The 12,861-nt window shown below is 61.2% G+C and overlaps 1 protein-coding gene across 1 annotated transcript in view; it reads left to right on the top strand.

Moving 5' to 3' along the window:
* Window positions 1-12,861, top strand: part of LOC135877875 (kinesin-like protein KIF21B) — a 41,705-nt gene that overhangs the window by 12,494 nt on the left and 16,350 nt on the right. The window contains exons 9-23 of the mRNA XM_065403402.1: window positions 1,227-1,416; window positions 1,581-1,644; window positions 2,844-3,065; window positions 3,513-3,588; window positions 4,293-4,392; window positions 4,866-5,057; window positions 6,057-6,256; window positions 6,399-6,506; window positions 7,506-7,574; window positions 8,296-8,525; window positions 8,814-8,961; window positions 9,092-9,286; window positions 11,618-11,719; window positions 12,086-12,251; window positions 12,710-12,770. Of these exons, the coding sequence (XP_065259474.1) occupies window positions 1,227-1,416; window positions 1,581-1,644; window positions 2,844-3,065; window positions 3,513-3,588; window positions 4,293-4,392; window positions 4,866-5,057; window positions 6,057-6,256; window positions 6,399-6,506; window positions 7,506-7,574; window positions 8,296-8,525; window positions 8,814-8,961; window positions 9,092-9,286; window positions 11,618-11,719; window positions 12,086-12,251; window positions 12,710-12,770 (2,123 nt within the window). The remainder of the gene's footprint in view (window positions 1-1,226; window positions 1,417-1,580; window positions 1,645-2,843; window positions 3,066-3,512; window positions 3,589-4,292; window positions 4,393-4,865; window positions 5,058-6,056; window positions 6,257-6,398; window positions 6,507-7,505; window positions 7,575-8,295; window positions 8,526-8,813; window positions 8,962-9,091; window positions 9,287-11,617; window positions 11,720-12,085; window positions 12,252-12,709; window positions 12,771-12,861) is intronic.

Genomic DNA, 12,861 nt, shown 5'->3' with positions numbered 1-12,861 from the left:
ATGGCTGTGTTTCAATGGTGCTGTAGTTTGTGGGTAGGATGCAAGGGACTATGGCGAGGTAGGCTGTTAAAGGGCTGTATGTCATGTCTGAACAGGGAGAAGGCTTCAGGGTATCTTTCGGAGCTGGGAAGGCACCTCCTGCTTTATATCCCTGTCCTGTGCGGCATATCAGACATCCTGCTTCATGCTGAGCTTGTCTGGACTGGTTTCCCATGAGCACCAGCCCTTAAGCAGCCAGAGGTTGCTATTGAGCTGAGTCATGTATCTCCCCAGCCCGAGAGGAAGGATGGCCCAGTGGTCATGGCACTGGCCTGGGACTTGGGAGCCCTGCGTTCAATTCCTTGCTCTGCCACAGACTCCCCGTGTGACCTTGGGCAACTCCCTTAGCCTCAGGGCCTCAATCCCCATCTGCCCAGCCGGGGTCAGAGCACTGCCCTGCCCACTGGGGGTGCATGAGGGTAAATGCATTAAACTGGGAGGTGCTCAGCTCCTGCCATCATGGGGCTCAGATCAGAACCTTACCTGAGTAAAAGGCACTTACAGCATGTCAGCTGCTCCCTGTTTCTGCCGTCCCCCAAGCACGGCCTTCCCACGGGCACGCCTGCCATTTTTTGAGTCTCTACCTTTTCCCTGCTCCTCTTGCTGTGACCCATCTTTAAGGTGACCATATTTCCCACAGGGAAACCAGAACACCCCGTGGGGCTGGCCTGAGCCCCTCCTCCTCCTCCCCCGCCCCCCACGGGGCTGCCTCGAGCCACTCGCCTGAGTCCCTCCCCCCATGTGGGGCTGGCCTGAGCCACTCACGCGAGCCCCCCTCCCTGTGCAGAGGGTAGGCAGGGCTGGGGCGAGCAGCAAAGCACATATGGGATAGGTCGACTATTTCCCAAAGGCTGGGGCTGGCGTCGCTGCTCACCCGAGCCCTGCCTGCCCCCTGCTGGATCCCGGCCTCCCCCCCACGTTCCTCTGCACCCCACTTTCTTGACAAAACTGGGTGTTTGTCCCGTTTGCCCTTGGAGACAAATGCCCACTTTTGCCAAAAAAAAAGTCGGGACGCCCGGGACATGGCTTAAAAAAGGGACTTGTCCCAGCCGAAACGGGACGTAGGGTTACCCTACCCATCTTCCTCAGTGCGGCGCCATTGAGCACGTGGCCGGCTGGGTTCGGCCAGGGCTGACGGACGCTGTGGCTTTGCCCTCTCTGCATCTCCCTTTCTCCTCTCCCCGCAGGGCAAACGTGTGATCGGGGAGGACGGCGCCGAGGGCTACAGTGACTTGTTCCAGGAGAACGCCATGCTCCAGAAGGAGAACGCCACCTTGCGCATGAGGGTGAAGGCCATGCAGGAGGCCATTGATGCCATCAACAGCCGGGTCACCCACCTGATGAGCCAGGAGGCCAATTTGATACTGGCCAAGGCAGGTGAGGATGGGCACCTCCGGAGGATGTGTATGCGAGGTGGGGCATGCGGATCGGTCCCACGAAAATTACAGCCACCCCGGAGCTCAGGTCCAAGGGCAGCTGAGTGGCAGCCCAGCTGCTAGGAGTTTCTGATCTAGTCCGTGATCCTAATTCTGTCCCTCCAGGTGATGGCAACGAGGCCATCGGCGCCCTGATCCAGAACTACATCCGGGAGATCGAGGAGCTCAGGTGGGCGTGGGCCACGTTCTCTCCTTCCGCCCGTCTGGGGGGGCCACGTATCGCGTGCAGCTTGAGAGGACCTGCAAAGAGGCAGTGCGGGCTAGCGGGGGGGCTGCTGACCTGGGGCTCTGGAGGCCCAGATTCCCTCTCTGGCTCTGCCGCTCCCGGTGCCGCGGGCACTGGGTTCAAATAGTAGGCTGGCATCGCAGCTCTGCCAATGACCTTGGGCAAGTCACTTCCCCTCTCTCTTGCCTTTGGTCTGATGCGACCATTTAGATTGTCGGCACTTTGGGGCAGCGCCCGTCTCACGGGTGTGTGCAGCACCTGGCACAACAGGGCCTTGATCCCGTCTCTCTCGGTGCTGCTGAAATATAAATAAAAGCCCCACATTCGAGATGGAAATGTCTCCATCCTGTAGGGCGTCCTGTCCGGCCCTTGTGCTCCCAAGCTTTCTCTGGAGCCTTGGCTGATCCAGACTTAAATGCCTCCCAGGGGTACATTGAAATGCAGTCTGATAGCTAGTGCTGCTCATAAATGTGGATTCCGTGCTGGAGAAACTGACAACCCCGGAGACAGGAATCCCCTCACTCATTCTGGGCCAGATTCTCAGCTGGTGTAAAATCAGCGTTGTCCCACTGGGGTCCCTGGAGCAATGCCGATTTACCCCCCTCCCGCTGAGGATCCAGACCCCTGTCCGTAATGCTAGAAAACAGAGGTGCCCCACCCTGTCTAGCGCAGCCGCTGCTGAAGATTAACCCTTAGGCTGCCATGTCAGCGTATCACCGTGGCTGTTGAGAACTGGCTGTCGGCCATAGGGTTGCTTCTCTCCCGTTAGCGTTCAGGCCTGGTGGGAAGCCCTGGGGCCTTTGTGACGAGGCCTGGGCTGCATTGCCATCTAAGGGAAGGCACTAAATCCGTGAAGTGGCATCTGCTGTGACTCTTTGCTCCCACAAGAGGCATGCAGATGGTTAGTGGTGGCCATGCCAGCTTTCCTTCCCTGCGATGTCCTTCTGCAGCCCCCCTCCCCGGGAGCAGAGCCCTGAGCCCCTTTGACCAAGCTGAGCGAGGGCAGTTTAGGTTCCAGACACACACTCTCCCGGTCACCCCTCCTTAGAGGTTGGGGGGAGGGGGTGTCTTTTCCCCTGGGGTGTCTGGACATCTGCCCAGGGCAGCAGATCTCCGTAACCAAAAGCCCCTCCGATCCCCAGGACAAAGCTCTTGGAGAGCGAAGCCATGAACGAGTCGCTCCGCCGGAGTCTGTCGCGGGTCTCCTCCAGGCCCCCGTACTCCCTGGGCTCGTCTCCAGGCCCAGGCCTGGGGGCGCTCAGCAGCCCCGTGGTCTCCATGGAGGCAGAGGCCACCGAAGTCCTCCGGCGGGCCAAGCAGGACCTGGAGCGGCTGAAGAAGGAGACCAGGCAGCGGAGGAAGAGGTGATGGCCAACTCCTTGCTGGGGACAGAGGGGGGGGGCTGTTCTGGGTGCTCCCACCCCTGGCTCTTCATTATTATGGCTATTGGGATGCCCACTTCTCCCTTGGCTTCCAGCCCTGGCACCCTCCAGCCCCCATCAGCCCTGCTGGTCCAGACATTGTCCTGCCCCATCCCTGGGAAGCCAAAGCCATACAGCAGAGAATCAGGACTCCTGGGTTCTTTTCTCAGCTCTGCCTCTGACGTGCCACATGACCTTGGGTGAGTCCCTTCCCCTCCTTGTGCCTCAGTCTCCCCATCTGGTAACACTGCCTGGCCCGTCTCTCTGGAGGGCAGTGAAGCTGGGTTCCTGAAGGGCTCTGAGATGGAGGGTGTTGGGGATGTATGGTCTAAGGGGACCGTGTGCCAGGGCTCCCCTGTCACCGGGGTTCATCCCGTCTCTTCCTGGCAGCCCGGAGAAGGAGGCCTTTAAGAAGAGGCCAAAGCTGCAGCAGGAGAACGGGGAGGAGACGGACGAGAACGAGGAGGTGAGGGAGGCTTCCCCCGTGGAGTGGGGGGTGGGAGCCCGGTTGCTAGCCAGAATGCCAGCGGCCTTCTCTGTGCCTCGCCGGCGCTTGGGGCAGCTGTGTCCTGCCGCACCCTGGGAGGTGGGGCAAATCCCAGCCTGTCTGTGGGAGTCGCAGGGGATCCGGGGGGCAGGGGCAGGGTCCATGACCACCCCCCCATAGGGCAGCCAGTCTGCTGCTGTTTGGCCCCGCCTAGGTGTGGAGAATGGGGGCAGGGCATGGCTGAGGATGGCGGGTAAGACAGTCCCCTCTGCCCCCTGGCAGTGCCCTGTGCCATCTGACACCCTGGCAACAGGTGGGGCAGGGCAACTAGCCACAGGCCTTTCCATGCAGCTGGGCTTTGTCCCGTGAACCGTGTCCCCTCTGCCCCAGCCGTCCCGGAGGTTCTCATCAGGCCCTTCATTTTCAGCTGCCATCTCAGCGGGGAGGGTGGGGGGAGCTCCCCAGACATGGCCCACTCCCTTTGCACACAGGGATCAGCCCTGCCCCTGGCCCCGGGTCAAACGTCCTCTCTCCTGCCTCTGCCTGGCACTGGTTTCCGAGGCAATCGCTTTAATTCCCCCACATCTGGGGGTGGCGGATGGGGAGAGGCCTGAGCCCCTGCGACGATAGGAGAGGGGCCGAAGGCTCCTGATCTCTGCCCTAACCCTGCGCTTGTTTCCCAGGAGGAGGAGGAGCGGGAGGAGAGTGGCTGTGAGGATGAGGACGAGGATTCGGGCAGCGAGGAGAGCCTGGTGGACTCGGACTCCGATGTGGAGGAGAAGGGTAACTCGGAGGGCACGGCGCCCAGCTCTGTGCTCAGGCTGGGACCGGGGATATCTGCAGTGACTCAGGGCTGTGCCCCTTTTGGGGAGGTGGTAGGCGGCTGCAGTGGGCCTGTAGGGTGAGCTGGGCAGGTCTTGGCTGGAGGTGCACGAGGTGCCAGTCAGGGTGGTAAGGTGGTCCGGCTCAGCTGGTGCTCAGTGGCACAGGCCTGGCTGCCAAGCTCTGTCCCTTCCTCCTCAGCCCCCCGCATTCGCCTCCGGGTACCCAGGCAAGGCTAAGACCGCAGGAGCGAGATGCCATCCCCTCTGAGTCCTGCCTCATCTGCCTCCTTTCCTCTGCAACGCCAGAGTCCATAGGGGACCCGTGAGCCAGGCACTGCCCCTCCCCTCTCCAGGCCGGCCCAGGGCTGCCTGGCTCTCTCCTCCTGACCTCCCCGGGGCTGCCTGGCTGACTGACTCTCCCCCCACCTCTAGTGGTGAATTTCCAGGCTGATCTGGCCGACCTGACCTGCGAGATCGAGATCAAGCAGAAGCTGATTGACGAGCTGGAGAACAGCCAGCGGCGCTTGCAGACCCTCAAGCACCAGTACGAGGAGAAGCTAATCCTGCTGCAGAACAAGATCCGCGACACCCAGCTGGAGAGGGACCGGGTGCTGCAGAACCTCAGTACGGGCAGTGCCCCCTCCACCCCCCCGGCTCATCCCACCGCACGGGTCCTCTGAGCCAGCGCTGGCAGGAGAAACCCTGGGGTTCTCCCGGCGCCCAATGAGGCCCAAACTGGGCCGCTGCCCCCTGCATTCCATGCCCCTCTTGCGGTCCCCAGAGATTCCCGCTGGCTGCTCAGTGTCTGGCTTCCCAGCTCCTGGGATCGATCCTTCTCCTCAGCTGTGTGCCACTTGTCCCGCCTCTTGATCAGGGCTGGGCCTGGTGACCCCGTGACCTCCCAGCTGTGCAGCCCGCTGGCTGTGGGGAGACAGTGGGTGTAGGGCCCAGGGAAAGTCCCTTCCCTCGGAGGAGCTCCAAGCTCTGACACGCGTCAGGGAGACAGGGCCAGGCAAAGAGGCAAAGCCACCTGGCATCTGTGGCCAAGCTCCCAGCTGCTCCCGACTTCCTCCCAGCGAGGAAACTGTGGCTCTCCAATGCAGGAGCAGCAGCGTAGCCTGCCCATGCAGAGAGCTCCATCTCCAGGGCTTTTCAGTCCTGGGCATCTTCCCCGAGTGGGGCAGCTGATGCTATAACTGAGACTTTAGTGATTGAGACACCTGCCCCCAGCTGAGTCCCACCAAACTCATTTCAGCAGCATCCCCCTCTGGGCTGAACAGCAATGGCTGCCTGGAGGAGAACAGTGTGCACCCAGTCCCTGGAGCGGTGCGGTCCCTGGCACACGCCTGGCACTGCTCTGCTGCCGGGGTTATTGGTCTAAAATAGGCCCATGGTTCTGGCTTGCAGGCAATGACTGGTCTGGGCTACTCGGCCATTGAACATCTCTTGAGCTGCTGGACCAGGCAGACTTGTCCCTGGAGGCCAAGAGTTAATCTAAAGTGCCCCCCACTGAGGGTGCTTTCCCTGGGGGCCTGGTGGGTCCAGGGGGCAGCTGGGTGGGATGCAGCGTGATGGGCTCGGCCTAGCCTGGCACTCTGAGCGTCTCTGCGCCACCCCCTTCAGGCACCATGGAATGCTACACGGAGGAGAAGGCCAACAAGATCAAGGCGGACTACGAGAAGCGGCTGAAGGAGATGAATCGGGACCTGCAGAAGCTGCAGGCAGCCCAGAAGGAACACGCTCGCCTGCTCAAGAACCAGTCGCGCTATGAGCGGGAGCTCAAGAAGCTGCAGGCTGAGGTGGCAGAGATGAAGAAGGCGAAGGTACCTGGCTGGGCAGAGGAGGAGGGGGCTGGAGGGGCATGGCCCGCTTGTGCTAGCTCTTCAAACTGGGGAGGGGCGGTGGATGGGCACAGCCCCTTGTGCACACTCCTTATGCTGGGTGTGGCTGTCGGGGGGCCCGCAGGTGGCACTGATGAAGCAGATGCGGGAGGAGCAGCAGCGGAGGCGGCTGGTGGAGACCAAGCGGAATCGGGAGATCGCCCAGCTGAAGAAGGAGCAGCGCAGGCAGGAGGTGAGAACCCAGCTCCTCACCAGGGCTCTGCAGATAGGGCAGCTCTGGCTGGGGCCTGCGCCCCTCACTCGGCTCTGAGCTCCCACACCAGCTGGCCAGGGTGCAGCGGGGAGTGCGGGTTCTCCAAGGGGTCTGGGCCTTTCCTGGGGAGATGCCCCAAGCCAGGCTCCTTGGGACCAGATGGGGAGGGTGCTGGAGAGCCCTCGCTGATGCATGATGTGTCAGGTCCCCTCCCCTGTGCACAGGTGAGCAGTTACCTGGGTGAGGCAGCCTGCACCCAGAGCCCCTGACGCAGGGTGGGGCAGGGGCAGGGGAGCCCCTGTGACGGGGCAGGGCTGAGACAGGGAGTGGGGCCATTCGGGATATGGGGCAGCAGGGGAGCCCTGCAAAGCTGGGGCTGAGCCGCAGGGATGGCTGAGCAAGGCGATGGGAAATCTGGAGCAAGCGCTGCACCAACAGAGGACCAGATTCCTCTCTCTATTACGCTCGTTGTAAATCTGGAGTAACTGCATTGACATTAGCGGAGTCGCTCCAGATTTACACTGCTGCTGCTGCGATGTGAATCCAGCCGTCGCCTGCATCAAGAACATTCCACGTTCAGTCCTGCCCTACCTCTGCTCGACAGTGTGTTAGAGCTCTTCCGGGTGCCCGGCCGCTGGAATCAGTGCCCGGCTTGGCCTTCCCCAGGTCAGAGGAGGTGATTGCTTCCTCCTGCATCTCTGGTTGCTGCTCAGGGCAGGTACAAATGCCACAGTGCTGCCATCGGTTACAGCAGAATAAATCCAGGTTTTACACCGCTGCTGGGTGAGATCAAAATCTGGCCCATGGCCTGCACTGAGAACATCCCACGTGCTGGCCTCAGGCAAGGGGGTGGGGGAGCCCTGGGTCCCCTCCCCTTCCCCCATTGCTGCCATGGGTTCTACCCCAGACCCTGGGTTCCTCTTTAGCGGCTCACGCCCGCTCAGGACTCGACTGAGGCTTGGCTTCTCTCCCGCGCAGTTTCAGATCCGGGCTCTGGAGTCTCAGAAGCGGCAGCAGGAAATCGTGCTGCGAAGGAAAACCCAGGAGGTGAGTGCCAGCCCCTGCACCTGCGGGGGTCTGGAGAGCCGCTCGCGGGGCCGTGACTGGGTGGGCGCTGAGGCCTGGCTCCTGGATCGGGCCGTTGGCAGGGCAGGGCCCTGGGGCCTCTCCAGACAGAATAGTCCCCTCTGCTGTCCCAGTGGGTCGTGCTCCGCCAATGCTGGGTTGTTCCCAAGGTGCTGGCCCTGGGTGGGGTGGATTTCCCACAGAGCCTGGTGGTTTTATGGCTAGGAGTAACCAGGCAGGAGATGACAGTGATTGCGGGGGAGGAAACGCCTGCCTCCGGGGGCAGCTGATCTTCTGGGGTCAGGAAGGAGGAATTCTCTGCGTGCCATGTGTGACTGTGCACAACAGGCTGTGTCCCCCTCCCTCCTTCCTGGAGCTGGGTCCTGGCAGCCGAGTTGGTCACGTGACTCGTCCAGGCTGCCTCCTGCCCCAGCACCCGTACAGCTCGCGGGACGGTACGGTGCTTCGATCCCAGCCCCTTCCCAGCCCCTCCTGATGCATTCTGGGAAACTGCTATCCAAGGGTACCGGACCTTCACCCAGCCCAGATAGGCTCAGCTCTCTTGAAAGGTGCTCAGCTGCTCCCGGGCTCACTTTGCCACCTGAGAAGCGTTGGAGTCGCTCTGCCACTGGGGTGGCTGGGGGGCGATGCCCCCTGCGGGTGTTCCCAGGAGGCCCAGCCCTCAGGCACTGCTCTCACCCAGGTCTCTGCTCTGCGCCGCCTGGCCAAGCCCATGTCGGACCGGGTCTCTGGGAGGCTGAGTCAGAAGCCCGCCATGCTGGACTCGGGTGCGGAGGTGTCCGCCAGCACCACCTCCTCGGAACCGGAGTCCGGCTCTCGCTCGGTCTCCAGCATCGTGCGCCAGTGGAACCGGAAAATCGACCACTTCCTGGGAGACCCTTCGCCCTCCGTGAATGGGGCTCGGCCCGTCAGGTCAGACCAGTGCTTCCGAATCCGTGTCCCCCGCGGCCTCCTTCCGTGCTTGGCCCTCAGGCCCCGGGCTCCTGGGTGTTAGATGGGAGCGGAGTTCTGTGGGAACACGGGAAACGATCGCTCTATCATCGTGGGCGACTCTGCCATGTGGTTTGACACGTGAGACTCTCCACATTGGCTGGAGGCAGACCTGATGTGTAAATGCCCCTCTGTCCTGAGCACTAGCGGGCGTGATGGCCGAGCGCCTGCCCGGTGGAAGCCCCCTGACCATGTCCCATCCCACTGCAGGAAGAAGTTCCCAAAGAAGGGGATGAGCCAGACCTTCAGCAAGGCGGCCCGGCTCAAGTGGCAGTCGCTGGAGCGGCGCATCTTTGACGTCGTCATGCAGAGGATGACCATCGTCAACCTGGAGGCAGACATGGAGCGGCTGATCAAGGTGAGGTGTGGGGGGCAGTGCCCTGGTGGGGATTGGATGGCCTGAGCATGACCGAGGGCCAGGAGTGCTGGGAGGCTGCTGGCACCTGGACGGCGCCGGCTGAGGCGTTTCCTTCCCACCCGCCCCCCAGAAACGCGAGGAGCTGGCGCTGCTGCAGGAGGCACTGCAGGGGAAGAGGGGAAAGCTGCAGGCGGAGAGCCCAGAGGAGCAGAAGGGCCTGCAGGAGCTGAACGAGGAGATCGAGGTGCTGACAGCCAACATCGACTACATCAACGACAGTATCGCCGACTGCCAGGCCACCATCATGCAGCTGGAGGAGACCAAGGTGCCGGGGGAGGGGGCCTGCGGGCGGGGGCAAGGTGCAGGGGGTCTGTATATGGGGAGTTGGTCTCACGGGAGGGGGAGCGGGGGAGATCACCCCAGGGCATTGTGTGCTGTAAGGGAAAGGGGGTGCTCTGGGGGCTGGTTGATAGTTGGGGTGGGGGCTGGGTGTGAGCAGGAGGCTGGCTGGCTGGACTCTTCCTCTAGGCAGTTTAAGCATAAGGGGTGCAGGAGGCAGGTTTGCAGGGTCCTCTTGCTTTCTAAGCTCCAACTTCTGGGCTGAAACGTTCTGTCGTGGGTCACGCAGGGAGTCAGGGCCGAGCTGGCTCCCTGCTCTTAGCCCCCAGAGCTCGCCCCCTCCCTACAGAAACGTCACAGAGCAGCTGTTGCAGTCTGGCTGCTTTCTCTGCTTGTTTGCTGATGACGGCTGTATAAGGCCCAGTTCAGCAGGTGCCTGAGCACTCACGGGGCTGGTGCGATAGGCTGCCGTAGGCCCGTGGGCGCCAGGCTTGGCTTGGACCAGCAGAGGCCAAGAATCAGCCCTCTTCAGCTGCACGGTCTGCAAGGCCGGGGCCAGGATTTAGGAGGCCCCTAATATGTTGGTCCGCCAGGGTCTCCATCGGTGCTGGATGGTTTGTTTGTGGAAGGGACGCCTGCGGAGAGCATGATGTCCACCACCAGCTGCTAGGCCCAACAGCCCTGATGGGAGTTCTGCACATGCTGGAGTCAGTGGAAGCCCTGTCCGTACCATGGGACAAATGTACCCATGGTGTACTCAGTGCTGCGGGCAAGGCGTGGTCTAGCCATGCTCAATCCTCTCTGTGTGCACAGAAAAACCCATGTCAGCACCAGGCTCCAGCCTGGGTCGCCGCCAAACATGCTTAGAACTTGGGCTTTCTCCATTCCCTGCGTATACGGCAACACAACCTCCTGTGAGAAACTGCCTCGACCCAGCCCAGTTCCACAGTGGCGTTCCTGTAGCCTAGACCGAAGCCAAGCACGGGGGGCAGCCCGGTATTCAGAGCCAACTCCAGGTGTAGCCACGAGAGAGGGTTGAAGATGCTGTTTGCTTTTGTAGGAAATCTCAAACCCTTTTAGTTTTTCTTTTGAAATTTCCCAGGGGGAAGAAAAAATCAGTTTCTCCTCTTCCCCCACCCCCCCGCCCCACCCCCTGAGAAACTGGAATTTTTGTGGTTTTTGAAAATCAGTTTTGATGGTTTAAGGCAAAAAAATTGGGGGTCTTGGGAAAGAGTTTCCCTATTCTGAAACCGCGAACTTGTGCTGAAAGCTATTGTCAAACATTGAGTCTCTTTTCTGATGTCAAATGTTTGTAAAGGGAGGGTGGGATTTTGACCAAAAAGGAAATTTTTGTTTAATCAAATATTTCCACAGAGAAAGAATAGCCTAATAATGAGGCCTTTCTCCCTGGCACCTGTCGGGTGTCTGTGCTGCAAGGAAAACCCCACAGCACAAGTCTCACAGCCTGGATCCATTGCCTTGGGCTCGCAGGGCTACGGGGCTAAAACGAAGAGTGTAGACATTCGCACAAGGGCTGGAGCCTGGGCTCTGGAGGGTCTCGGAGCCCATGAGCGGGAATGTCTACACTGCTACTTTTAGCCCCGTAGTGCAAGCCCGAATCCTTTGGCCAGAGGCTCGCTGCTGTGGGTTTTTCTTTGCTGTGTGGACGCACCGTTAATGACATGTGGGGTCTGACCCAGGTTCAGCACAGTGTAGCTCTCTGCTCCCCTCCTAGCAGCTGGAGGTCGTAAACAAGTTTTTAGTATATGTCTACGCTTAATCTGCTACAGCTGCAAGGCTTTAGGTGTAGACGCTCCCCGTCGGAGTAGGTAATCCACCTCCCAAGGAGGTGGCTGTTTAGTTCGGTCGGCAGAGCTACACTCTCCGGGATCGGGGGGCAGGGGGCAGGATTTTCACACCCTGGAGAGACATAGCTATGCTGGTATAAGTTCCCAGTGTAAACCTGCCCTTGGTCTGCTCTGGTCACCTGGCTAGCGAGCAGCTCCTGCCATCCAGGCGGTAGAAGCTCCTCTTCTTTAGATCCGCAGGTGTGTGGTTCAGGCCCCATAGATGGCCCAATCAGGGGCCTGGTTCCAGGCACACATCCAGTGCGAGTGCTCATGCACAGTATTGGCATGCAAGTCGTCTTCCCCGCCGCCTGCTCGCAGAGCACCTGTGTCCCTGCCGGCGTCAGCCAGTCAAGGAAACCCCCCCTGTTCCGTGGCGCTGGTGTCTCTGCTGGCCCTCTGCTTTCTGCCCTTCACCGCCCTCAGCGCCGTTCTAATTCCCCTCCCTCGGGGCCTCTCCTGCACCGTAGGAGGAGCTGGACTCCACCGACACCTCCGTGGTCATCAGCTCCTGCTCCTTGGCCGAGGCACGCCTCCTGCTGGACAACTTCCTCAAGGCTTCCATCGATAAGGTCAGGCAAAGGGCCTTCCAGTGGGGGTGCAGCTCTGGGGGGCGGGTCGCAGAACATGGGATCCCAGGAGGCCCCCTGTTGGGGTGGGATCACAATTGCTGCAGGTCAGGTTTGGAGCCAGGGCTATTTGGCTGCGCCTGGGGCATCCTTTGTGCGTGGGTGAGGGAGACTGAGAGGCTGGCCTGGCCTGTGTGCTGCTGGACCCAGGGCGGGGAATGGGTTACAAGCAGCAGCTGAGTGAGGCTGGTGTGGAACTTGCATCTGTGCCCAGGGACAGGGATTGAAGCCAGGAGCTGATTCCCCATCCCACCCACTGGCCCGTCCTGTGTGCTGGACGGAAGGTAACCTCCTGCTCCCGCCAAACAGGGGCTGCAGGTGGCTCAGAAAGAAGCCCAGATTCGCCTGCTGGAAGGGCGCCTGAGACAAACGGATGTGACCGGCTCCTCCCAGAACCATGTGATCCTGGATGCCCTGCGGGAGAAAGCGGAGTCCCACCCCGAGCTGCAGGCGCTCATCCACAACGTGCAGCAAGGTGGGTGCTGGGCTCTTCCCTCCTGGGGACCCCCGTGAGTACTGGGCATTGGCTGGCAAAGCAGCCGGCAGTGGGGCCTGGGGCTGGCAGCAGCTGGGAAGGCTTGGGGTGTTTCCCTGCCCCTACAGATGGCACGTCTGCCCATTGGGACAGATGGAGCCCACCCCAGGGCTCTTGGCATTGCTCTGACCCTGTGGGCAGGAGTGATAGGCCCACTTCATCCAGACGTATCAGCCCACATGGTCACAGCCTGTCCAGCCGTGAGGATGCACTGATGGCGCTTTGGTGGCAAAGAGTTAATGATACGATAGCAGTGGTCTGGGGGGGTCCCAAGGACCTAAAGGGCCACACGCTGATTGGCGACCGCCTGCTGGCTGGCTCTGATCGGACCGGCCCAGTGCGGTGCCCTCCCACCCTCTGTCGCGTTGACGCACCCTTGTCGGCTGTTCCTTGTGCAGAGAACGGCTACGCCAGCACGGACGAGGAGATCTCGGAGTTCAGCCTGGCCTCGGAGGGGAGGTAAGCGCACCAGGGAGCATGCAGTGTCCCAGCCTCGTGCGCCCCTGAGCGGCGGGATCTATGGAGGGAGGGGGGCGCATCTCTGTGGCAC

This window comes from Emys orbicularis, chromosome 4, assembly GCF_028017835.1.
Source record: "Emys orbicularis isolate rEmyOrb1 chromosome 4, rEmyOrb1.hap1, whole genome shotgun sequence".
NCBI lineage: Eukaryota > Metazoa > Chordata > Testudines > Emydidae > Emys > Emys orbicularis.
The sequence above is the reverse complement of the archived record's forward strand: the minus strand, read 5'-3'. Positions and strand labels throughout refer to the sequence as shown.